Genomic DNA, 27873 nt, shown 5'->3' with positions numbered 1-27873 from the left:
CAGTCATAATTATCTTTTCAACGAGGAAATAATAAAACCTATTCAAATTCAAGTTTTAAATTGGTGTATTTTTTTCGGACAAATTTTATAAAATATACAGTAACATTCGTTAAAGAGAAGTATTTTTTTTCTCTTTTGCAAAATTATTTAAAAAAATATATAAAATCTTCGTTTTAACGTTTTGCAAAGAGAGTAATATTCTATGTACAATAAATTGCTTTAAATTTTGTGTTAAAATGACGTCACATTAATTAATTCTAAGCGAATTTAAATTTGCAATTAGAACAATACAGTTTTCTTTTCAGTTAACAATGTCTTATAAACCTTACTCGATAACTCGAAATTTCCTTACCTCGAACAAATGTAGTACCTGTTCAGTGTTCTGTTACTAACTGTAGTTGATTCTTTGAAATTCTTCAAAAGATAAGAAAGAAGGTTCTAACAAAATTTAACTCGATAAAGTATAATTTGTAGATTTAATTCACTTATTAATGGAATGCTGATGCAGCAAAATGAAATAGGTTATCTCAAAAACATATCGCGAAAATTAAGAACTTAGCCTTTTAAGAAATATTAAAAGCTACAAAAATTAACTTAAGTCATTCGGCAGTTTTTTATTTACTTATCAAAATAAATGTGCATCAATTGCACTCCTTTTGGACTTAAAACAGACCTTGCAAGCTCTGAATCAATACATCATATACTTCAGAAATTGGAATCCCTCTGCGATGAACCTTTTGAATCTAAACTTATCTTTGGTTTAAATTTTGTGGTTTTAAACGTATCTAAAATTGTTCCCATTCTAACGGTTTCATAATATATAAAATTTTCCAAGTCAGAATTCATAAAATTTGTGTAAATTAAAGTTCTATAAACATAATTTAATTTAAAGAGAAAAATCACGTAATCATTACGTCATAGTTTTTAATTTCACGATTGCATCATCAAGTGTCATTCGATGGCCCAGTTTTTTAATTCCTAACTCTTTGAGCTCATCTTTAGAAAGGTCCGGTAAATGTTTTCCTTCAATATCATTATCAACGAACGTGTCTTTATATTGTCCCAGAGATAAATGTTCTAGCCATTCAATCACTTCTACGCATGTCCAATCCATAAAATATTTATCTTGTAAAGACAGGGGTAAACTAAGTACTGAACGCGTCGACGAAACAGATCTGTTTGACGAAATGGAATCGCTAGAAATAGAAAAAAATGATGTCTTTAAATTCTTTATCTTGCCCTGTTGATCAACGTCATCGAAAACTCTTATCTTGATAGTAAAATAAAATTTGAACCGAAACCAGACAATATAAATTAATTTTTAACAAGAATTATTTAACTTTAGAAAAATTGAATTCTAAGATAACTTACCTTCTCGTTCGCTGTCCGAAAGAAATATTTTTTGATTCCACAATGTCCGGACTGACGTCATCCTGAAAAGTGAGTATGTCGATCTAGGGTCATGTAGCATTTGAAATGAGACTTAGTACGTTTTTTTCGAAGAATCAGATTATTGCACATAAATGCAAAGGTTTCTAAGAATTCTAGCTTGAATTTGGGATTGTTTTTGAAAAGTTCAAATTGAAAGTGGAGGAAAGCAAGAGAAGAAATTAACTTACGTTTTCCAGCTCTTCTCCGAGAAATTCCATCGGTGGTGGAGGGAGGTCTGGGAAATCGAGCTCCTCCGTTGTGTTGTTTGGCGGCGTGGTCATCTGTACTGAAGTAGTGGTGGGTTTGTTGTCTACACCGCATCGGATGGTGAGTGTGGCCACTTTCTTGATCGGTGGTTTGTTTTCCTTAATAACATTGTTGTTTTTCTCGAACGATGACGTCGAAGCATTCGAAATAAGATCGTAGTCGATGCTCGCTTCTGCGTCCGCCAGCACGCCATCCAAGAAGGCGGTTGCCGTATCTTCTGATAGGTTCGACTTATTGCTCGTTTGACGTTTCGGTTTCTTCATCACGGCTGGCGGAGGGGCGTCGGATTTACATCGAGGGCGGCTACTCGTGGGTGATGAATAACCTTTATCGATGTCGTTTGCATTTAAATCTCGAGTCTTCTTCGTTCCAGCGGAGGTACTTAGGCTTCTCATCTGTTTGATCATATCGCTCGGTTTGACCAAACTTGTTACTTCCACCGTGTTCATTTTCTCTTCCGGTAATTCTTTCGTTGCCGGCAAATTAGTGGTGTTTTCTTTCGATGATATTTTGGCAGCTCTTGCAGCTATGGCTTGTGCTAAAGCGTTAGAGTGATCATCAACAGAATTGTCGAAGCCAGAGTCTTTTGAAGACGAACTATCCAAGCTAACACTTGATCCTGATGTGTAGAGTCTTGCTGTATCGGAGCCAGGTGAGCTGTCCCGTCTAGATAGAGCTTCATTCTGTTCGCTCTTTTGTCGTTCCATTTGTGCTTCCACTGATTCGTTCTTCGTGCGATTCGAACGAGCCAAGGCCGCACTTGCGATTGAATTACCAAGGCTGTTTTCGTTGGCTGTTGGTGGAGCAGGTGGAGGTGGAGGTGGTGGCGGGGGTGGTGGCATGGCGGTGATCTGGGGTGGCGTGGGTGGTTGTTGTGGAGGCGGTGGTGGAGGTGGAGTTGGTTGAATTACCATACGTTGGTTCTGGTTACGAATCAAACCGTCACCATTGATCATGCGTGTCGTTTGAACGGCCAACTTGTCCATTTGTGGTGGTGGTTGCTGTTGGAGACGAAGATCTAAGTGCATTGTGGGAGGCGGACGATTGTATTGTTCATTGTCCAGGTATTTACGTTGATGCTTTTCGAGGACTGTTTCTTGACGGCGTTGGTTTTGATGCATGTGATGTGTTTGTAGAGTGTTGTATTGTCCTGGGTAGCGTTGTTGTGTTTGTTGTTGTGGTTCGTATCCACCAGGGAATTGTCCTCTCGGTTGTTGAGGTGGCAACTGTTGTGCGTCCATGTAATCTCGTGGTATGAGAACTTCCGATTGAGGGCGTCCCTTCATACGGTTGTCCTCACGTACTCTCGGATCGCGATATTGAACTGTCGGATGGTTGTAAGCAGTCGTAGGATCGTTACGATTATATCGTCGTGTTGTAGCATATTGTTGCGGAATCTCAATTTGATGTTTATCGGGAAGCATGTGTCGTTGTCGATTCTCGTAATTGAATTCGTCATACATGCTGTGTCTGTTGGTGTTCGGACTTGGTTGTCTGTTTCCGTTCATTTGTCCAGGACTGTGATCCTCCGTCTGCGATCGTTTGACGATGACAGGTGGCCGCGCGTTGTCGCCACGACCGAGAGAGTTGGTACGACCACGTCGCATATTATCAATGGTATGGTCGTAACCCGGTGGTGTTGGTTTTCGTCGAGGTCGATTCTCAATGGAATGTTCACTTGAATTACTGCTGTTACTACTCAACGATGAGTTGCTTCGTTTGTGTTCAGGGTATTGTGTTTTGTCGACTGCTGTTTGTTGAGTCATAGATTTCAAACGTTCGTCGAAGCGAGTGGCGAGATCAGTATTCATTCCAGAAACTTTGCGAATACCTGTTGAAATGTTATGGTCTTCTTGATGGACGCTTTCGTCACCTTGTAGTCGATACGCCGTACCAGACCACATCCCTTTGGCACTCGTGGAGCGTGTTTTGTTGGTGTCCAACGTCATTGTTTCTACACCGACTGTAGCGACCGATCCTTCGGCCAGCACCGAATCATCAGGTGTAGAGAAGTTAGACAATACGGTGGAATTGGAGCGGACTGGTGGTGCTGGTGGAGGCGTCTTCTGTGATTTAGGAAGTGTACCATTTATGGAACCATTTGGTGTATGGATGCCATTTTCACTGGTGACAGGCGCAATAGTGATGACTTTGATGGTTAACGATTTGCCACCACCGCTGATGAGTGATACAGCGTAACCATGGGTTGCATTGACCACATTCTCGTGGTTGATCTCCAATACAAAATCGCCAGGTTTCAAACCTGCTTTCTCTGCCACACCTCCTTTATCAACTTCCCCGATGTATTGCAATGCAGGGAATTGAGGAGATGGCTGAAAGTCTATATGAGGTAAATGAGAATTAGCGCCTCGCATTTGGAAACCGAAGCCTTGTTTGTCACTTTTCTTTAACGTAATGACACGTGGTTTTGGTACATCGCCTTCAGCGAAAATGTCAGCTACTGGAGACTTCTTCTTTCCTCCTAACCACGTGCGTTTTCCACGGAGAGAATCGCCTTTCTTGACTTCTTGTACGCATGCGCTAGGAAACCACCCAGCTCTTCCACGAACACTTCCTTCCCAAAAGCCAGCTTCCCCAACGTAAAGAACTTCTACACTATCTCCTTTCTTAAGTGCAAGTTCTCCTTGTGAGGCAGCTTCATAATCTTTAATGGCAACAAACGAACGACCAGGTACGCTGGCGTACAGACGCGTACGCACGTGTTGACTCTTTGGAGCGATTCTCATAGGAGCAGGTGAGCGTTTAGTACCCACTCCAGCGTTAGAGAAAGTTCTCATCGGTTTCATTGGTTTCAGTTGATCGTCATCTTCAGATTCTTCATCCGATTCGGAATGCTCTTCAACCGTTTCGGGGAGACTTCCCGTGGAAGCTTTTCGTTGTCTCATCAAACCAAGTGTGTGCATATTTGCTGGTGTAGATGTAGCTTTAAGTCTTTTTTGTAATGGGACTGGTGAGGAGCGTCCCGAGGAGGTTTCTGATTCCCCTTCACCACTTGCAATGCTGCTTCCGTCAAGACTTAACTGTGGACTTATAGCTTGACTGGGTGGGCGTGTACCATCAGTCAAAGTTGCTAAACGTTTTCGTTCAACGTAATCAGGTTTATGTTTGAAAGGAGTAACGTTTCTTGGGTCAAAGTCATTCAATAACAAAGCGACATCTAAATTATTGGATAAGATAGCAACGTCGTATGCTGTTTGCTGTGCGTAGTTGGCTGTGGAGCGGTCTGCGCCGCGAAACAACAAAACACGTGCGCAACTTTCTTGATTTTCCAACGCACAAATATGCAAAGGTGTATTTCCAGAAGCAGTTTTAGCGTTGACGTTTGCACCGTAGAAGACGAGATGTTCCACGTGCTGGACGTAGCCTAGTTTACAGGCTTGATGTATCTCCTCACAACCGTGGAAATCTGTGATTCCAAGCTGGCCCTTCTCTTTTAACAACAGCTCACAGATCAAAGGATTTGATCCAAATTGAATACTTTGATATAATGGTGTTAATCCCTGAAAAAACAAAAGTTGGGAAATATTTCAAATATAAGAGTTACTATGAAGAAAATATCCCCCTCTAAAAATAGAAGTAGCAGGTCAAAAATAAATGGTAAAGTTCCTTACAATTCATCAAAATTAGCTAACTGTATGTGAACTATATTAATCAAAGAATCAAGTAAAACTATTCACACAATCCTGAAATCCTGATTTTTAAGCATAAAGTAAAAGACGCTACTCTGCGTCAGCTAACTTCCTTTCTCTTTAAAAACTTTCTTCGCAGCTTGACAAAGTTCGTGCACTTTATGACATAAGAGCAACACAGTAACACAGTGATTGTAGCCACACAAAACAGAGCTCTGTTCTGTCTATAAAATCAATGAAGAAAACACACTCATTCAAAGAAAGCAGCCTTATTCACTTACGATAACCCTTCCCTTTAAAGTAGACACTTTAGAGGGAAAAGGATTATCCAAGAACATCCTTAGATTGACCCTTTAAAGAAATCAGTGGCTGCTGAGAAATGTTAAGTGAGAAAAATCCAGCCTCTTGCAAAGCTGTTGTACAAAATTTTGCAGTTGAGAATCTAAGAGCAGAACATTCTGAAAACATGATTACAGTCCAGCTATAATATCCAAACTAACAACAAAACGCACGAATAGAGCTGAGTTCAAATCAAATTCATTCAAAACATAAACGAACAGTATATCTCAAAGAATTTCGTTTAAAATCCCTGAAACACGCAATAGTTAGGCTTGCATAATATCCATAAGATTTTTATGAAAGATCTTTTCTACTGTTATGATAAATTCTAATTTATTCCGTGACTTAAGATAAGGGTTTTTAGCTTATAAAGTCTTTGTCGGACACGTGCAAGTGCTTACGAAGTTGACATGCAATTAACTAATGAAACTGTCAACATAAAGCAGATTTTTTTTTAAGTTTTAAGAATCGTGGTACAACGGCATAAAATCTTCCTTGATACAGTCAAACATTTCCAATGCCATTATTACCACTAAAAATTTCATCATATGAGTATAAAATACATTTATAACATTTGAAAGATGATATTGGACGCTTTCCTTTGTCATAATTAGATACAATTATAGAACGGCTCTTTGCAATTAAACGAAATGATCGGCGAAAGAGCAAAAGAACGTCACATTGTTGATACACATTACACAACGCTCAAAGAAGCAACGAAGATTTCAGAAGAAACGATAAAAAGAAAAACAGGAGATGATTGGAAGATGTTAAATCTATTTTTTTGTAAACGAAGAAGTGACATTGACACCTAGTAACGGTAGCATTCATCGGTCAAGGAAATCTCATTTCTTTGTGTTCAAAAATTTTACCCATAATTTTTTTAATTTGAAAAAAAAAGATTTTCGTCTGATGTCTGTATTCAAATAGATCTTTAGCGTTGGAAGATCAAGATACCTCGATAGACGAATTCAAATATAGAAAGGTAAACACATACTGAGTAGTCACATTTGAATGTTGCATTGTGTCTCGTGTTTTTTAGAATTAAATCATACTGCCAGCTTTAGATTTAAAAATATAACTGATCGTCTAAATGAAGTAATGAAAATTCAACTCATCAATTCAGTCAGTCAGAATGTCTGAAGATTACAAGTGGTGAAAGATTGTTTTGTATTCTCCAATCTCCAAAGACCAAATAGAAAGAAAAAGATGAAGTAACAGTCAATAAAATATTGCAACACCTCAAGTACCGACAATATGAAATTTAACCTGTAAAACTTTACTTCCGATACACGTAAAAAAGATAGCACCCATAAAGCCTTAGACCAATATATCCCATATAGTTTACATCAGATTAAGAGAAAAAAATTGTCCAAAGAAATTCACAACTATAGCACAGGTTTTTTTTGTCAAAAAACTTCCTTGGTATTACTTGTTTTTCATCGCATTGATGTCAAGTCTATTGGAGGGGGGAACTAACACACTAGGATAAATGACAAGGTTGCTAAGACACTTGTCAAAGAAGGCTTTACAAGCAAAACACCATGAAACAGTGACCTTCACAATAGAAGATGAGTTAAATACGAGATGCTAATTGAGAAATCAAATTAACAATCGAAAGGATGGCATTAAGGAAAATTATTGAGAGTAATATATTACCTCTGCAATGATGAGCAATCAAAAGAGATCAAAATAGATTGTACAGAGAAGAAACTATTTTTATCAATCATGAAAAATTCATATCTTCAAAATAACAATGACAATTCTAAGTAAACTAAAAACACGCAGTAAAAAGTTCTTCGTAAACTCGACAACCTGGAGAAGCGTTATGAATTAGCCACGACTTTGTCAAATACAAGAGAAATTTCGAAATCTACCCTACAAAGTGATCTTTTCAACCAAGCTTACAAAACTCATGACTTGAAAAACTTCATATTACGACATATTTCATTTAAACGCGAGAAACCGTGAAACGAGCTGGGCTGATCAAATTGCACACAAAGACACACATTGAAAACAGTATCTCGTTGTCCATTTCTAATGAATTTTCTGTCATCATCAAAATACAATGAACAGGCAGATAGGACATGTAAAGATGATCAGATTTTAACAGATGTCTTTTTCATCATCATCACTACTAGAAGATGATCATAAAAACAAATGTTGACATAGATAGTGGTACAATCCTGAACTTTAATTATGAGACAAAAGTAGAAAATAACCTCCATCTCGTCCCCTAGTGGCAATGTTGGAAGGCCAGTAAAAAGTCGTAAAAAGACGGCCGTCCATTTCCGCTTGCGGATAGTGGACCTTTCTACGGTTATCCCGCGATTACGTCCATGATTATAATCAAAATTTTATTGAAATGAAATCAGAGGAAAACATCATAACACCATGTAGACGTGAATACAAAAATCAAGAAGAGTCTTCTCTTATTTACCTCATTAAAACACTCCAGGTAAACCATTTATATAATTAAACCTAAAGAATAAGTTGTCTCTCTTCTGACGTCTCACTCAAAGGCTTATATTCCCATCAAAGTCTGCCGGCTAACAGTTAGCCTGTGAAACATTACAAAGAGTGAAAATACAGGCTAAAATAACCTATTAAAACTGTTGCAAATAGAGCGCAGTTGTATTTGTGCTTTACTTGGATTTATAATGCAAGGGCTTGTTCAACCTACATAATTTTATCCCCTAAAAAGTTCATTCCAAAGGACTTCCAAAGGTTCAACATCTCTAACCAAACCAAGCTTAAATCACTTCTCTTCTCGTGGTAGATAAAGTTTATAAAGAATACTGAATGAGAAAAAGGGAAAGAAACTTTTCTTCGAGAAGACAATATTATGTTGAATCACTACAACTACATCAAAAATCATGTATCAAAATATTTTGTATTGAAAGCGAGGTTGGTACATTCTCTCGAACTCCTTTGACTTCCGTATGTGAAAAAACCGAGAGCTGATCGAGAAAAGAATAAAAGCGATTCTATTGGATCAACCTCATGTCACCCTTAAACAGATTAAGATTTTGTCAAAAATAACTCGTTACAAACATCACAATTCAGATGAGAGAAATATTGTCTTGTCATAAAATTTTGATGAACCCTTAACATGAAACATAGCAATAATACAGTCTGCATAGCAAATACGGAGTAAATACAAACACACACAAAAACTTAAAAGATTTTTAAAGTGTCTTTGCTTTAAAAGCTTTGAGATTTCAATGGCTAGTATATATAGTTGTTCAAAATGGTAGACAACTGTTTACTAGCCAACCCATGTACTCTTTAACTCACCATTCCTTTTAAAACCACCACCCATTAAAAACAAGACATTTCCACCCCCTTGACATTTTTGTCCTTACATTTTATCTTATCAACTGACTAGATAACTCTTGCAACGTCACTGAGACAGGGGTGATTGCTCTAATTGCTCTAGAAAACTTTCTCTCTAGTGTACTGAATTGAAGACGACAAATGAATTACAATGTTCAGTACGAAAGAATGTAAAACAGCTTACCTTCGAATCTCTATAATTTGGTGATGCTCCAAGGTCTAGTAAATTCTAAAACGAGAAAAAAATCAAATTTGTTGAAAAGCCACAATTCAATCCTCACGTACGAGGAATTTAACCTTTTATCAATTCAATTTTCAAAACATTGTATACATTGTATACAAAAAGTAATCGAGCTTTCAATCGAGCACGATTTACGTGCCTTGCATAATACCTATTTTTATATTACAGAATTAATTGTAACAACTTATTCCTTATGGGATAAGAGGAAAATGGAAAGGGGTTGGCATCAGGATTTGAAAGAAAATCGAATGCTAATGAAAAGGCAAAATAATTTCTTCGTATTTTACATGATTGAAAAATTAATCAAACTCCTTCTTTTCGAAGCATTATTCAGAATAGAAGCTAATGTTTCTACATTTTCTTGGAAAAAGAACTTTGAAAATATACACCCGGATTCTAGACCAGCTCTCAACAAAATCGCAGAAGAAAATAATAAATCATATGCATATGTCTCCAACCAACAACATCTCACAAAAACTGAAAGGAGTAATCACAGTAGTGGAAAATCAGAGAGGCTTAAGGGCAAATAACATATTGAGGTTAGCTTGGTTTTGATCAAAGTCTGGTCATATACATAACACAGAAGGAAAAATGAATGGGAAAAAGAAGTGAAGATGAAAATGGAAGAACGAAAAGTTATTGTATGGTTGTAATCTCATAAAAAAACATGGGAGAAAAATACTTCCCCTATTTTAATCATAGTTCTTCCATCATCAGTAAAAGACCAAAAGAAACGTAAACTATTCATCAGTGAAAAAGTAATTCAATTCCCTTACACAACAACAATGCCATTGAAGAAGAAAATTTTCACCAATTAGACAAACAAAAAGGCGGAGGGGCGAAAATTGGGCGGTTTTGTGTTTTTCATTGAACCCTCATTTGAAAAACAACAATAGAAGGTTTATATGGACTGTTCTTTTAATGCTTTTTTCTCGTTTATCAGTGAAGAAATTATCAGTTGAAGATGACGTCATCAATTTTGATGTCATCATTATTTGTTCTGAATTAAATTCCCTGGATTCTCATTCAAAGCTGATTCCAATATGTGTGAAAGAAGATTTCCTCCAACTTACATGAGTCATCATCAATGAAAGTTGAATGTACAAACGAGTTGTCAAAATCTTATTCTTAAATGCCAGAGGGTACAATTGTAATTTGCTTATGTTAAAACCTTTATTGACATACAGCTGACGAACAAAGCCTATCAACCATAGCTTCTACTTAAATCTTACCAAGTCAGAAGAATCTCAAGGTTTCAACCATATTCTTTATTGGAAAAACTGCAGTGAAAAATTGTTGACGTTTGTAATCTACGAAACACAAGCTCAAATAAAATTTCTTCCCATGGAAACTCACTTTATTCAAATATAACCAAGACATAAGAGGCTAGCAAGAGTACAACAAGAGTAAAAAACTAATGAGAAATTTTCTATAGATAGAATCTTGAAGATTGAAGAATATATAAAGGATAAACAAAGAAATATGAACATGAAGAAAAATAAAGAAGAAGATATATTGAAGGTGTGAATATACTAGCTAGCAAATCCACCGATATCCATCTATCATTAGACAATATTTCTTTCAGAGAAAAATATTCAGCTAGCTCCTCAGCTAGTCGAAATCAATTAATTTCGATTCAAAATTTTGTAATACATGCATGCGATAGAATTGAAAGGCCAAGTAGTCTACAATACATTTCGATTTGTTAATAAGACGATAAAATCCAATTCCCTTTTTTGTTGAAATTATATAAAGAAGAGAAGGATCTAGAGCTTCGGTATTAACAAGTCGATCAATCCTCAGTTATAGTGAAGAAACTATTTCACCCGTCAAAAAATGGTGAATAATATAGCGGGCAATATATTTAGTAATCGAACAAAAACTCGATACTCCAATTCACGTCAAACAACCATGCTCTCCACAAAACATAAATAAGTACGAAAATTCAAGATTCAATCATCCACTGAATTTCGTATTGAATAGACAACATTTTTTCATTAGATAGAGGTATTTTTGAGAGATTTGAAGGAAAAGCATTTCATTTCGTTCATAAACACTTTGTTGCAATGCTTTCAACTGATTAGTATCAATTTGAACAAAAGTATCACAAAAAGATTGATAACAATCGATGTATCATGTGACACCTCGTGTTCAAAAGTTGTAGAGGTTCCTAAGGAAACCTAATCTTATCCTCAAAACGCAACATAAACAAGCAGTTTTCCTTAACTTTTTGCCTCAAAACTGATCTCTGGTCTTCAAATAAATCAGAGTCAAAATTCAAGATCCCAACTTTACGCGCTATCGCAAATTTCTTCGGCATAATATAAAAAACATTGCTTGGCATCTTTAATGTTTTGCTAAGTGCACAGCTCAGCATACAACATACTTATAGGGTAAACAAATGATAGTAAACAGCATAAAAATGAAAATTATTCAATCCAACGCTTTAGAAAATAGAGATAAAAAGTTTTCCTTAAAGGTTTCAAAGGAATGGGAATTGTTACAAAGTAGAAAGTAGAATAACGTAGGACTGAAGACCCGAAGAAATTCATTATTTATTATTCATCAGACGCGCAAAACCATTGGAAAAGAGAATGTTGCGATGAAAGAAATTCTTAGTAACCACAATCTATGAGAAGATGGTTCTTAATTTCCGATATGATAACAAAATTTCCCATGTGGAGAACTGGCGACATCGAACTCCTAGAGCGTTTTGAAATGGAAAATGAACTCCAATTTATCTTGTAATAGAAACATATAGCTTTGATGTAGAAGGGAAGAAACTCCAAAGTGAAGATATCTCGAAATTTGAAACTGAAAAGTTACAGTATCAGGTGATAAAACACTTCAACCTCATTTTAGTGTCAACAACAGTCAGCTTTGTTTAAAAATAATTTAATTAACCAAATAGACATCTCAAAAGCCTTATATACCTATCTATCACCCTTTAAAATCCTGAACCCCGATAAGATTTTGGGGTAGGACATTCGGTCATTGCCTAACTTTGCTATAGCAGGAGAAGGAAGATGAAAATCTACATCACATACCTTTAATGCGACGTCTTTGCCGATGATAGCGACGTTATGAAGAGCAGTTTTGCCAGCTTTGGTACGGAAGTCCATGTAGGAACCGTATTGAATAAGAATCTTTAGCATCTCCATACAATCATCTAACATGGCTGTCGCTGTCAGTGGTGTTTCTATGACAACAGAAATCAGTTTGCAGCTTACGTAAACATTATTAGCATGTATCTTAAAGTCTCCAGTTTCCAAAGTAACGGGGAAGAAGTATTTTCATGTTTAAGAAAGACCATTTAAGCCCTCACTTATTAGTCCATCTTAATCCCCGTCGTAGAGACCAACGGCGCAAATAAGACCTTCCAAGAATAAAACTGTTTGAAACAAACCTCCTGATTTTTCATCTTGGAAATTTGGATCCAGTCCTTTCTTGAGTAATTTTTCCATTTCTGGTAAATTACGTGCATAGATGTGTTCGAAGAATTTCTTGCGATATTTTTTGGTGTTGATTTTTTGTAGTTTTTTCTCATCTTGCAAATGGAGGTGGCGAAAGATTCTTCGTTTGTAGCGGAACTATAAAATAAAGAGTAAGAGCTATTAAGAAAAGAATCAAATTCTGCCAAGTAGTGATATCAATGACAAGTTGATCTCGTTCACAAGTACAGAACGAGCTTCGTGTCTTCGATTTGAATCGTCATTTATCCGGTCAGATCCGGTCGATATTTTTCCAGTTAAGTGTCGGATGTTTAGTTACTTAAAGAAATAACATTCTTTATAGAAATTGAATGGTTGGTATGCTTATAAAAAGCACAGCATTGACTCAAAAATCACAATTTCTCGAGCAAAACAGTGAACGCAAAGATCAATTAAAATATACCGCATTTTTTCACTACAGAGTTAAGAAAGTAATTACTGGAAAACTACTATCACATCCCACACAATGTAGAAAAGTTTACAAAATGTCAATCACACAAAGAAAAAGAAATTTTTGACAGATACGTACAAGATTATTGAAATTGTTTACTGATAAATAATGGTTCGACCAGTCGATTTGAAAGAAATCAAGGCTACTTTAAAATCTCGATTATTTGTTCCTTTATCTCAATTAAGTTCAATTTGATGCAGTTTAAGGAAACAAAGTATTTTTGGAATCTGTATCATGAATATTTTAGAGGACCCCACCTCGTTATAAATGGATCATAATGAGATTAAATAGCAACTCTAAGAGCAGATTTCAAACGTAAACAAACTTTACGAACTAAGCAAGCGGTCATCTTCAAAAGCATTCTTTTTGCATCACATGACCTGGTTGAATGCAATATGATTTACTCGACAAAATCTATTTCAAGGATCGCTATACTTCCGCTAAATTTTTGTTTTTCAAGGAAATCAAATACAATTGTGAACTTAATTCCGCTATAACAAAACTCTGGTTGACATCACATCAGGTTTTATGATAAAGTTGACGCTCTCTAGTTCGATATTCAAAGAGAATTGCATTTTCATCGAATAAGGGAGAGTATCGAATAGTGGAGCGTCGTTTCTTTTTCATGTTGGTTTTCAATAATATCGAATAGTGTAAAGTGTAAAGAAAGATTGTACAGAAGAATAGTAGAACGTCAAATAAGGGAGCGCGCGCGTCAACTGTAGATACATCAGTAAAGCTCACTAAAGCACCTCCGCCTCGTAAAAATAAAGGAACATGAAAATTACCTCTAGCGAGCCACTGGTTCTGTCCATCGGATAATCTTTGAAAGTTCTTTGTTCGTCAAGAAACTTCCCCGCCCTTCCGCCCGAGGGTGGCATATAGAACCCAAAATTCAATGCATCCACAAGGTCTTTGTTGGAAGCGAATTCGATTAACACTTTCTGTTTGGCGTTCCATATTGGTTCACTGGTACAAAACTCGAAGTTTTTCTGAAAAGAAAGATTTTAAAATTGTTAAAATTTGTTAAAAGGGGAAAAGATATAAACTCTCTCATAATCGCTAAAAATTGGTCAGTCAAAGGGTTCAACTTTTTGTTTATTTTTGCGGACTTTCTGCTGACAGTTATGCGGTATTTGAAATATGAAAATATGTCAACACAGCAGAATCAAAATAATATTTCACAATCGTAATTCGATACATTAAAGACTAGAGTCTGCACGACAGAAAAAAGTACTGAGTAGATTTAAGACACACCACAACGAACGAAAGGGAAATCTTATGAAAAGGTCATACAGTTCAAGGAAGTGTTTTTCTTCCAAGTAATAAAGTCACACGACACATGCGCACACGTGTCGATAAGTTTCCCATTTAGTAACCACAAGAAATTTTCTAGCCTACACGTTCCCAATCGAAAGTATTACAGTAATGCATTGTAATGTTATCCATATAATGCTGCTGAATTCTTACCAATGCATCATGGGTAAAAAGAAATTCATGGCAATTATCAATAAATTAATCAATAAAATAACAGCCCAAGAACACCACACAAGCCTACTTTTCCATACATACCCTAAGCTTTTCCTGTCTTCTCAATTATTATATCTCACACTGAAACCACCTACCTCTATTTTATCGGTGAAATTGGGTGTGGTGACTTTGTACGTTTGGAATTCTCGAAGATGAATATTTCCATTGTAAGGTGCGTCCTCGTCATCGCCTGTGTATGGCGCCATGTTTGTTGCTATTGGCAACACTGAACGCTCATCCCCACATATTGTCTGAAAGGTAACGGAAAGAATGGATTGGTTAAAAATTCGTGTGAATTCCATACCCTTTCGTTCTTCATGCGTCAACCGTTATTCATCATTGCTTAAAAATGGGCAGGGAATGATTTTAAGCTGGACCCTCCATCCTTAGGTTTTCTTGGTAAGGATTTTCATTTAAAATAAATCCAAAGTACCAAATCAAACTAAATCGAAATAATACTAATAATGATAAAATAGTTTAACTTTATGTTGCCCCTGTGATAACGATCTTTAGGGTAATCAACGATTTATTTAAAATTTTTAATCAAAGTTTAAACGTGTACAGTACAAAACTTGTAAGACATCAGACTTCATAAAAGCAATAGTTTCTTAAGTATCACATCACCCTTATAACATAGAAATCAAAACAACAACATAAACAAAAGTCACGTAAAATATAATGTCAACCTGTTTGTATCGACCTTGTACCATTATTATTATCTCTAGATTACATTCATCGAACAACGAAACATAACAGTTACAAACAGCCCTAACCGCTACTCGCTTAACTTAACGAAATAATAAAAAAAGCTTGTTAAATTTCACCAGAAAGAATTTTCTCGTGTCACAAAATTCATCATCACACAATAAAAGAAACTGTTTGAGAAAAAGAGAAATGGAAGAATAGAGGGAAGAAAAAGACTGTGAAAACAATCTAAACAAGAGCTAAAAATAACGAAAAGATATTGAAAAACTGTTTAAGAAAATGAAAAGTAAAATAGGATTGAAACAAAACATTAGCAAAAAGAGCAAACATTTTGTTTTAGCCTGTAAACTCTTTATTTGAAGACCTTATATTTCTTTGGAAGATGAGATTTTGATATCAATTTGATGAGTAATCTTTTACTTTTTATTTTTGAAAGAGGCAAATGAAGATCTACTCGTTTTTACATATTGTGGCTGAACTTATAAAATTTAGTTAATGTAACTCGATCTTGGTACATAATTTGGGAGAAAAATTCAATTCAAGTCGAGTATCCTAAGCCCGCTCCCAAGGTAATGCTACTTATAAGAACTCATGCAAATGAAAAACAAGCGCAGAACAAAGAAATACTGATATTATTGAATTCTTATCAAATTTCAACTACCTTATTGACAAAAGACATCCACAGATTGTTCATGGTTGTTTATGGGTAAAGAATCAGCTGAAAACACCTTCAAATTACCTCTTTTCAAATACTTAAAGCACGGTGAGAGTTAGCTTTATACATGTCTGTACAAGTTTTTAAAAGTGCACGACCACACTCTTCAATGTAAGTTAAAGTGTTCACCTGATTCGCAAATTCAGCACAAAAAATAGGATTCCTTAATTATTTATCGCGAAGAAAATCTGTCTGTACAGGTTAATTATGCTCAAATTGCTACACTTTGAATGACTTTCTCTTTTCCAAAAATATTCCAAGTATTTATTAATCTACTCTCATTACCAAAATCACGGTGAGCAGTTGGTTACTATGGCAATGTTGACCATAAGAAGGTAGCCAGGGAAATAAGTGTATGAAAATGCAATTAATCAAAAGGAAAAAACTTCAAAGCACTCTCGTTTGAAAACGAAAACCAAAGGCTATTTCAGTATTATTTCAGAAACAAGGCGTTCAAGTACTAAAACTTCACAATAGTAAGCCCTTTTAGACAAGCAGATAAGCAATATTGATACAGCATTGAAACTCAAACCACTCTGAACATCAAAAAATGCCACCAGTTTCAGAAAGTAACAACTTCTACATTCACTTATTCACACTTATCAGTTAGCATAACCTTTACAAAAATTAGGGTTAGAAAGAAGTACACATCATAAATCTATCTACAATGTTCGACACAAAAAGATACATACATATTGATGAAAATTCTCTCTCTATTCTACTACTCCTTAGCACGAACGTTTGATACTTTAACGATCACATCAATTCAAGCATCACGACAACTAAGGAATTTGTAAGTAAACAAAAAAGTCATTTTGTACAAAAATTACAAGGATCCTCTTATAATAATATTTAGCTTAAATGTCAACAATGTAAGCTTTAATTACCCACTACAACTACAAAGAGAGACACTTTCCATATTTCATCGCAAAATTTTTGTGAAGAATATTGCTATCATGAATCCTCTCTACAATCAGGCGTTATATAATGTCATTTTCAATGTAATTAATTCGTACATTTTATCATTTAAGTGCAATCTAGAATACTTCCAAGTTTCATTAAAAATGGTTTAATCAAATGTCAAAGTTCTTCAAAAGAATTCATCAAAACTCTCTGCTCAAAACGAAGATCTTTATCAATGACATAAATCAAACATGTTTTTCAATTATTCCAGGAAGTAGAACAAGGAAGTAGAGAAAATTAACAAGACCTTGATTCTGATAGTCTCCTACAACGAAGGGTTCCGTTGCAGCCTTTGTAACTAAATCGCATAGCTGTTATTTTTTAACTTACAAAATAAAGAAGATTGAATATAAGAAACAAGAATCAAATTCGACAATATCACCAAATTGATATTGTATTGTTCACTGATCATATTTATTCTGGGTGACATTGTTTTTATTAGAACAATTTCATAAGAGCAATGAGGCTCAAAATACGCCAAAAGTAAGAATATTTTAAGAACGGGAGCCTGTAATAACATTATTTCTCGACAAATTAAGGGTCAATTTAGTAAAAATAAGGTTTTAAGTCTAGAATACCTCAATTCTGCCCAAAAATTGAGAGCATGATAAGATCAATATAAGGTTCAAAGTACTGAAAAAACGAGTTTAAAAAAAGAGTATCATATGAATTTCTGAGGTGAAATCCGGATCGCTTCCAGTAAAATGTACTTCAAGTAAAATAGACTCATGTCGGCTATTTAAAAAGGAAAAGCGTTAAATAATCTACATACCACCAAATGGTCAGCGTTATCTATCATAATAATCATCGTCACAAAAGTTTCCCCTCAAATCATCAATTACAAAAGCCCAAAAAATTTTTCAAATTGGATTACTTAAAAGTGTGATGAATAGTGACGACACATTTTTGACAAGTTTTCTCTCCTACATATCATACTAAGCTGTTCATATCACTTAGCGTTATTTTGATTACCTTATTTTGTTGAATAGAAAAATCTTATAGTCGCTCATCAAAGGAAGGGGTATAGTGTACAAATTAATAGCCCTTTGAGGGTATATCAATTACTCAATACATTGGAAAATACCATCAATTGATTTCAAGTAAATACAGCTAGCTCTACTACCTTATTTCCTTTCAAAATAAAAGTAGGAGTTGATTAATGCAACCCTCCAATAAGTTTATCATTTGCATATACCAATAACGTCATCAACATCAATCTCTTGTTTACAAAATGTTTGTATAAGAATGTAGAAACTGATTTTCAGGTAAAATCTCAAATCTCGAGCAATAGATATTTAAAAAGTTTTCGTAAGAAGAACAACAATTCACATAACAATAACCACAATACAGTGGAAGCTCTTACTGAAACCTCTATAACTCGAATTCATCGTTAATTCGAACACGTTTTATGGTCCTTTCAGTTAACAATGCCTTATCCATAGCTCAAGATTTCCCTATCTCGAACAACTTTGCGTTCCCCTGTGTGTTCAAGTTATGGAGACTTATTAACTGTAAAAAGCAGCAAATTATCCAAGTACTACAGAGAGAGGTTGTCCGAGAAACATGTCCGAAATACGTGGGGTGTCCGAGAAACATGTCCGAAATACGTGGGGTATCCGAGAAATAAAATAATACACAGGTACCTTATATTTATATCTGAAAGACATTTTCTTCTTCGCACTCAAAACATTCTATAGACACATCAACAACAAAACAAAATGTCCACTTTCGAAGTGTATCTCTTTTCTTCTTTCAAAAGTCTTTTCAAATGAGGTTAGTTCATTAATAAAGCATGTGTCCTACAATCAATTAATTTGAGGGCCCATTAGTGAATTCATTAATTCGTAATTGTTACGCACTGCAAATGAAATGTGTGGTGATTTTGGTTACGTTTTCTTTGTTGACAGATCAACAAAAAACAAAAGCAACTACGCAACAAGGTCACTAGAATTGCATGAAGACTTTCTATATTTTAAGCTTTATTTTCCCTTTTTATAGGTTCCCGTTTCGAAATTCAGTCATCAACTGTATTAGAAGGAAATTAGCCTGAATGTTTGTGGTTTATGGTGGCCTTTGAGAAAACAAAAGATATGACAGTTTCATATATGTTTTTCACTTTTAAGCACTCCTTGAAAGTATAAAAGTGAAGTTGACCAGAAAATGCACCACTTCACTAAAGATTTTTTTAAGAAAATTCTATGAGCATAAAGGCTGTGATTTGCGCCTAAAAATAATAACACTGTAGTTTGGTCCCGATGCAAACTAATTAAAATGCCAACGAAGGAGACGATTTCTTGGCAGATTTTTAAACGAAACAAGAGAAACCGCCCTCCAAGTTTTTTTGTGATGTCATAATCATGACGTCACCGGAGAGAATTAATACGAATATGTGATCGTAAAATGATAACAATCAGTACGTTCGCCTTTCAATAGCATTAAGAAAAAAAGTGGACAAGTTTTAATATTCAAAAAAAAAAACATTGTGTTTACAAAAATATCATTTGAAGCGATTGCTCTTTCTTTACAAGGCTCAACGAATAGATTATCTAGACTGAAAATTTCAGGAGACAGAAAGATTTTCACAGGAAAGACGAATATTCGAAAAAGTTAAGTATGGAAACACGAATGGAGGAACTTCTTCAAAAAAAAAAAAAAAAAAAAGTTATTTTAATTCGCTGAGCATTTCCTTACCGAAATATAAACCAAAGTCATGATGATACAATATCATACACAATTTGAGAAATGATTTATGTCGTTACGTGGCTCATTTCACATTTCACATTACATTAGTAGAATCAAAACAAATCTTTGCTTTTGGCAGATGAAAATAGCACAAGTTTTTTGGCCAAACTTCTCAACTTGTAAGAGATTATAACTTACGCTGTTTTAATAAAATGAAAATCCAGTGTAATAATGTATTAATCCGTTTTCCCACGATGTTTAATTAAAAAATTGATAGATCGATCTTTGTGACTTTTGAATGATGTATAGGAAGACTATTTCCAGTAAAGGGATTAACCAGTGGTCGTAAGGCACGTTTTGATAATTTGATCTTCTAATTATTATTTCAAAATTCATTAGTTTGAGAAGATAAAGTTGAAGATTCTTGAAACAGGGCCGTAGTAGGAAACACGGTGAATTTAAAACGACCTAATAAAGATCATCTTCAAAGTCACAAGTACAAGAATTTCAAAACTGATTTTCGGGCGTAAGGTTGAAGGAGCAAATGTCCTTGACTGTCACCCTCAACCTTCTTCAGCCCCCCCCCCGATCAAACCTATATCATTTTCGCATTTTCGAAAAGTTAATTGTTCAATTTAGCGACCAGGTTATTCTGGTATATAGAATATATTTGAGGAAAATGAATAAGAAATTTTAAAACAAATTTTTTGATGATGGTTAGGCAGTTTAAGAGTAATCAAAATTAATACCATGACAATTCGACAAACAAGCAATAAAAAATAAATGAATGGAATTGACTCTTTACGTCATAACAGATTGACGATGATGTTGGTCATTAACCTTTTGATAAGCTTCGTTAAAACAATCGATCATTTTCATAACTTTGACTTGACCTGAAGGCTATATGAATAGAAAAGCAGTATTTGCCACATGGTCTTTCAATGGTATGAAGAAAAAGAAACAGAAAAACTTCATGAAAGTAGATACTTTTAATTTAAATAATACCTTAACCAACTCAAAAATGAGCAACATTTTCCTGCTCTTTGATTCAGTAGCAAATACACCAAAACAAAATTTATACACCGAAGTGATTGTGAACTATTTCCACTGCCACATGAAGGCAAACAAACATTAAATACAAAAAGATACTACAAGAAAATGTTCTGAGATGAAGACAGCTTAAGAAAAAAGAATACATTATGAACCGGTAGACGATAATGAACGGAACTGAAAGACAATGCCGTCATAATGAGGCGACGTACGCCGAAGATTATGTATTCCAATATTTCCAAAAATATGAATTGTTATTATAACGGCCTGTTGAGTTCAGGAAGATCTTTTGTTATGATTTTGAAACGTGCTTCCCTGACATTCTTCGATTGAAAACAAACGAAGAAAATATCTTACATATTTTAACAGTGTTGCATACAAATCATTACCAAGCCATATACTGGGTGAAGTATCCATGGTGAAACTCTGAAAATCACAAACTCTAAACTATTAAATTTTCTTCTAACTAAACTTTGACTTTGTAGCACATCAACCAATTTAAAAACATTACATGTACAATGTTTTCCTCGTCATTATAACATTTATCAATCAATCAATCAATAAAAATACATGACCAACTTATCATAAGAGCTTTTAATACCAAAACACACGTAATACCATTACAGTAATCTATAAGATCTTTATGAATAGCATGATATGGACTTATAGAAAAGTATAACAGTTATATACAGTTATATTATCATCATATCTCTCTACATTATAATAGGTTATATCAATTTTAGAAGAATAATATTTTTCATTTTTTTGAAACATTCTTCTGTTTCGCCTCTCTTATAACATTTTCATTATTTCGATTGTAATTCTTAAATATCATTTTTGATGCAAAGGAACATCGAGTGAGGAAGAAAACAAAAATAAATTCTCCATAAAAATCTGAGAGAATAATTCTAATATAATCAGAGAGCTATTTTGGTCGCCTTCTTTTATTACTATAATTTACAAAGAAACATGGAAAATCCTGCTGAAATTCCACACCATTCTACAAACATAATTTTTCTAGTTTTGAAAATAACGTAATGAAGAATGAAGAACTTTCACAAAAATGAAAAACAAAAATATTGAGACTCCTCTCTAACAAATCATCTTCAGCAGAAAGATTAAAAAGTTTGTTATTTTCAAGTAATCCTTTCTGGAACCACAAAGATATTGCATTGTCATGAAAGAGAAGCTTCATCGAGAGCGTTAAAGTGCGAAAGATAAAAAGTAACGAAGTGAGCCAGGTTGTTTTTCGGTGGAAAAGTACAGCCCATGAATTATGAATCAAAGGAGAAAGAACAGAGTCTCCATTTATAACCTTCTATTCTCAACTGTATAAAAAATGCTCTACAAGACCTTTAGGAAAAATAGAGTAAAGACATTTTTATGTGTCGACAATAAGATAACCAAAAGAAGCTTGACTGAATAAAAAAATCCAAAATGGAGAGTGGCAATAGTGTTAGTTTGTACGCTACTTTAAAGTTGGGTTTCGAGCTAAGACTTGACTAGGGATAGGTCAAATACAATTTTAGTCCACACCTGAAATCGTTATACTCAGCTCATATAAGTAAAAACGTTACATGAGTGGTTTGACCTGGGAAACATATCACGTAGTTTGAACTTTCAGAATAATCAAAAAAATAATTTAGTGAAGTACTTACAGTAAGTACAACGAAAACAGTATAAAAGCTCTCTTGGCATTAGTCACGCCAAGTCCTTCTCGATATACAGGATGTTAAAATATTGACTGTATGAAGAAAGAATTTGACACTTGTAGAAGTACTTCAACACTCATCCATCACCTGGCAACGTTTTACAAAAATCTCGTGACTATAGGGAAATGCTAGATAAACACAGTTACAGTTTAAGTAAACACAACAAGACCACAGCGCATGCTAATACAAGTCAACGATCTGTACAACCTGTCAAATACCTTTGAAAATTATTCAGCGAAAAATTTGAGACTTTTTGAGAAAAGTCAACCTTAAAAAATATTTTTAATCTAAAATATGGTATTTTCAAACAACAACTTTCCTCGTGATCGACGTCGTCTAGAGTAGGTCAAAAATCATTCAGCGCCAGGCTCGAGGCTTTTGGAAAAGAAACCATTTGATTTACTGTATTTCCAAGATGCCCTCTCCTCTTCGTCTTCGCAAAAAAACTTTGGTTTAAAAGTAGGATCTATAGCATGTGGTTTGAAAAAAAGTTACTCCTCAAAAAAAGGAAACCGTCCGTTAAAAATGCCGCACAAAACCTTTTCATGTATATGAAAAAGTGGATCTTCACTTTCAGTTTCTTTTTGGCCTCAAATTTATCATTACTCACCAAGCGAACAAGGGCAACCATTAATGCTTGGATTTATTTCAAAGGTTCTTCCAGTCAAAAGCCTCACAACAATCACAAGATGAAAAGTAATCTTCGTCAACCTTGTGGTGACACACACGAAATCAAAACAAATGTGAAACCATAACAACCAGACCAAACCATGTGGCGAATAAAAAATGCAAAATGAAATCTTTATCAGTGTTTCAAGCACATGAAATTCTTCATTTGCAAAGGAGATTAATTTTAATGTTTAATCAATGATGAAACATGGAAGAAATTCCTTAATATGTCGTGCCATCTAAGGTCTTCTTCTATTTTCACGTTTATTCTAGATGTTATCAGTTTCTTCTCTATTTCTCTCTTTCTTTATTTTCTTGGAGAGTTCATTAGCTTTATCTGTGTTTTTATTTTTCACCTCATAAATTATTGAGATTGAACTAAGATTAGCATAGGATAATAAGAGCAAAGTCAATGAAATAGAGACAAAACGACTAAATCGTGCAGCTCTCAACATAGCGTTTTGTAACAATTACATTTCTGTTTATTACATATGATAGGATTACCTAAAAACCATTGCAAGCTAGATTACTCAAAAAACAAGCAAGTCAATCTATAAACCACTCACAAAAAAGTCAAATGGTAGACTGCCGTTGTCTATCCTAATATAACTCTAAATTTAGTTCACAGCAGTTCTAAATCTTTAACTTCATGGGATTAACCTTAAACCCTGCAGAGTAGATTTGAAGACACTTTTATTCCATTTCAACACTCTTCTATAAAAAATCAGTATAGTCAGATTCATTCATTATCCATATGGATTATTTAAAAGAGTCTGAGGCAAGCCCTAAGGATAACTGGATGTGCAGGCGATTTGAGGGCCATTAGGTCCTTAGAAAATTCCCAAAAATGATAAAATAAGGCATAAGAACCAGATTTACAAAAAAATACAAAAATAAAAAACCTACACTTTCTTGAGCAGTCATCACTTTTCTTATCTCTTTACCAAAGTCTCTTCTTTACTCAACTTTTTTTTCATAAGTACTAAAATTCTTTTCAACTTTCAACATTGTGTGTGCAATGAAAACAGATTTCTTAACCAAACATGCCAAATCTTGAAATTCTCATATTTCAAACCCGAAAACAAAAAAAAAAGGTTTGGTATCTTATTGCAAGGTTATTGCCTCAATGAAATTTCCCTAATTTGATAACTTCATTACATTTCCCCTCATTTATATCAGAAATTCAAAACCATCTTTAATTTTAGGAGCGGATATAATCATAAATAACTTGGGTAGCATACCACAGTTTCAATATCTTGAACGAGACCAAGTGTGTCTGTAACCGTCAAGTTGATCTCTATACAAACAAAAAAAAGAATACCAACATTAAAACAGTCGACACAAAAGTTGGGCAATATGGCATGATTATTTTTTAAACAATCGAGATTTGTTGCAGGATTTTATTTGTAAAGACAAAATCATCATTTGAATAAATTCATTTCATCACTAGAAGATAGATTGGGAGGCCTTCTCTGAAATATCTAGAATGGTAAGTGCACACACATTTTTACTTATTTTGACCAAATTTGAATATTTGGTTGATTCACAAAATGCTTGCTTTTAATCTTTCAGACTACTTGATCAATAGAGTCTCTGGTGTCTCTAGAGTCTGGGTTTTGATTACTTTAACTTTGAGGGAGTAAAGTTTTTTTTCAGATGAGAACTCTTACCAGTTTTTCCTTCCATAGGATTAGAAGCTCATTACAATCATCACTATACCCATCTATAAAAAAGCAATTTCAAAAATATATATTACAAAATTTCATAAACGCTATGTTTGCAAAAAAGTAAGACCCTTTTTCATCAGAAGGGAACCTGAGAAGTAATCATGGGTTCAAAATTAGTCAAATATTTGATCGATCTGAAAGGACAAGGGCTTTGAACTAAAAGATTTAACACTGATGTATGAACTTTTTTCATATTACAATTGACCTTAAAGAAGTTTCAATTTCACACTTGCTATCAAGATTTTTGAGAAGAATAATATGTAAGAAAACATGAAATAACATTATCATCCATTGCTTTGTTTCGTTTAGCTGATTGAGTCGTAAATGATAAAACATTTTTGTGACATCTCAATTTGACAGTTCATAGTGATCATCATTTCTAGCAAAAAATAAAATAGAAAAATAAATAAAAAACAATGTCAATACATTCAAAAAATATTGTAGCACCTTGCCATCCAAAGCTAATTAGCTCTCATTACCTCATTCAATTTGAATAAGAAAGTGACAAATTGTAAAAATATGTGAAGTCAAATGTCTATTAAATATGTCAAAAGCAGTAGCAGAAATACTGAACTTTATTGCCAAACTTCATAAAATCAAAAAAATACAAAGCCTGAATCAAAATTGTAGTTTCTCTTTTCTTCTATTTTGCAAGGTTCCCAGCAATTCTAATAAATGAAGAAAGAATTAACAACGGTTAAAGTGTTGGATTAGATAAGTCAGCAAGATCTTACTAGGATTACCCACATCGATAATATCACAGTTCTGTGTAACAGCCCCCTTTTTGATATCTATTTACTTCTGACCCCCCAAAGTTCGGAACACTAAAACTACAAAAAAACAACTGACAAGATTGGGCATGGACATCTTCATTTTTTATAAATCATATACAACTATACATTCGGAATAACATTTTCTACTCACAGGTTAAACAGAAATCTTATTTGTTACATATTAGCTATCACTCTATGGTCAATATGATCAAAAGTGGGGAAGCTTAACCAAAATTGTAAAATTTTAATTCAATTTAAAACTCTGAAAAGCTGATTTGCTTTGCTGTTTACTCTCAGAAAAACGAATACCTATTCTGGGACTTTTGAGTCATGGCCATGAAAAACCTTCTCAAAACAACTCAAAAAAAAGTTTTGCAAGAATGAAAGCTTGTATAACTCCTATAAGATAATTCAGTCACAAAATGTGCGGGTCCTAGACATGAAAATTTACATACCAAGAGAAGTATATTGAATCAATTTTCTGCCATTCTTAGATATTAAGGGAGAACTGACAAACAAAACTTAAAATTTGCACTTTTCAAAAAGTACCTATAAGAATACCTATTAGCCAAATTTTGCCTACTTCTAATGAAGGCCCTTATGAAAAAGTGGTTCATGGTAAATTTTTAATTTGTCCAAAATATTTATCAAGAAAGCACTAGGGTTAGAATTTTAGGGCAAGATTTTGCCTGAGCTTCATTATTTAATCAAACATTCAAATAAATCTTAAAGCCTTAAGTCAGATTTAAGACTCAAATTTAGCATGGTTAGTAAAAAAAAAATTCAATATAAACTGCCATTTAGAGACGCTGAAGTCAAAAATGTCCTTTAAGCAACATAAAAAGATATCAATATACCCCTATAAGAGAAAATATGTTCTCCTGGCAAATTTACTCCAAAGTTATTGCAAATGAGACCTTTGAAGTTGATCTCAAAATAAAATGCCCGATTCCACTAAATATGCTAAATAATCTTTAATGAATAGAATGATCATGACTAAGAAATTGAGTTCTTTTGTTCCCTACTTATGGCAATTTTTAAAAGATTTTTGTAATAGAGATGTTTGGTCAAAATTTTAGGTTTAGATTTTATTACCATAATTTTTAGATTGCATTAGCCGATAGAAAACGATCAAAAAAAGCCTGATGTGTAACATAATTGTTATTTTGCTGATTTTCGCAAAAAAATGCAAAAACTGATTATGACGTCCTAATCGATGATGTCATAAAAACTAAAAATTTAATTTCTCAAGGATTGTTTATCCAATTGTCTTCAAACTTTCACCAAAAATGTATCTCACTAAAGTCAATCATTTGAAAGAATTTTTTTTCGAAATTCTGATTATGTCAGCAAAATATAGGATTTTTCGTTTTTTACTAATTTCTGATGACGTCAAAATTTAATCAATTAATGGTTAAAAACTTAAGCCCACATCTATTGGACTTTGTATGCTGTACTTTCCATTTTACCTTATGCAAAAAAATAACCCACAAAAGCAGGTCAAAATACAGTTTTTGACAATACAAAAAATTGCAGCATAAAAGCAACCTTTATCTAGTATTTGGATTATGAAACCCGAAATAATACTTTTCTATTTTCCGATTTTTTGCAAATGTTTAAGAAAATAAAATAAAGAGATAATATAATTAAAATCACATATATGTATAACCCCCAGCACTGTTGTAAACCTATAATTGTTCTGCAAACTCTTCACTTAAGAAAATGATTAACAGATTAAAATTTTTCCATCTGTGACTGTGAGGGCATTTTGCTAGAGGAGGAGGATGACTTATCAAACTCAGCTTTGACTGCCAACCACAGGTTCTTAAAGGGGAACTCAACAAATTTTTCAGTATTTAGCACATCCTTTCGATGGAAATTGTTTGAGTTTTTAAAAGATTCTTGACAGGACCTAACTGAGGTTCTAATAATAAAATCAAAAGTATCAAGCTTTTGGATCCTACCTTGATAACCTGTATTATAAAGAAGAAAATTTCAACACTTAGCCCAATATGTTTTGAGCCATTTACCCTCAACTGCTCTAACTTGGGATGGTTGGTCGAAACATGGGATTGTTGATATCTGGACTGTATTTTTACTTACTGTTAAATCACTTTGACAACAAATTTGTTTTGATACTT

The 27873-nt window shown here is 34.1% G+C and overlaps 2 protein-coding genes across 10 annotated transcripts in view; one reads left to right on the top strand and one right to left on the bottom strand.

Moving 5' to 3' along the window:
- Positions 1–743: 743 nt before the first annotated feature.
- Positions 744–27873, bottom strand: LOC136819296 (SH3 and multiple ankyrin repeat domains protein 3-like). Of its 9 annotated transcripts, XM_067075529.1 has the most exons (12): positions 27836–27873; positions 25240–25627; positions 24903–24955; positions 24474–24529; positions 14832–14987; positions 13995–14198; positions 12671–12854; positions 12312–12463; positions 9208–9252; positions 1620–5219; positions 1372–1433; positions 816–1196 (listed from the first exon to the last, which is right to left on the bottom strand). In XM_067075529.1, the coding sequence occupies exons 3-12, from the start codon at positions 24916–24918 to the stop codon at positions 911–913; spliced, it is 4761 nt and encodes a 1586-aa protein (XP_066931630.1). In that variant the 5' UTR covers positions 24919–24955; positions 25240–25627; positions 27836–27873; the 3' UTR covers positions 816–910. The 9 variants fall into 9 exon arrangements, with proteins under 9 accessions (XP_066931633.1, XP_066931630.1, XP_066931638.1 ...); XM_067075532.1 differs by lacking the exons at positions 24474–24529; positions 24903–24955; positions 25240–25627; positions 27836–27873 and adding an exon at positions 18763–18858 and having other exon boundaries at positions 744–1196; XM_067075537.1 differs by lacking the exons at positions 24474–24529; positions 24903–24955; positions 25240–25627; positions 27836–27873 and adding an exon at positions 24139–24217.
- LOC136819298 (two pore channel protein 2-like) overlaps positions 24655–27873 on the top strand; it is a 31832-nt gene continuing 28613 nt past the window's right edge. Inside the window, exon 1 of the mRNA XM_067075541.1 lies at positions 24655–24721. The gene's annotated coding sequence lies outside the window, so the exon portion shown is untranslated. The remainder of the gene's footprint in view (positions 24722–27873) is intronic.

Source organism: Clytia hemisphaerica, unplaced genomic scaffold (genome assembly GCF_902728285.1).
Source record: "Clytia hemisphaerica strain Z4C2 unplaced genomic scaffold, Clytia hemisphaerica genome assembly, whole genome shotgun sequence".
Taxonomy (NCBI): Eukaryota; Metazoa; Cnidaria; class Hydrozoa; order Leptothecata; family Clytiidae; genus Clytia; species Clytia hemisphaerica.
Note: the sequence above shows the minus strand (reverse complement) of the source record. Positions and strands in the feature narration are given on the sequence as shown.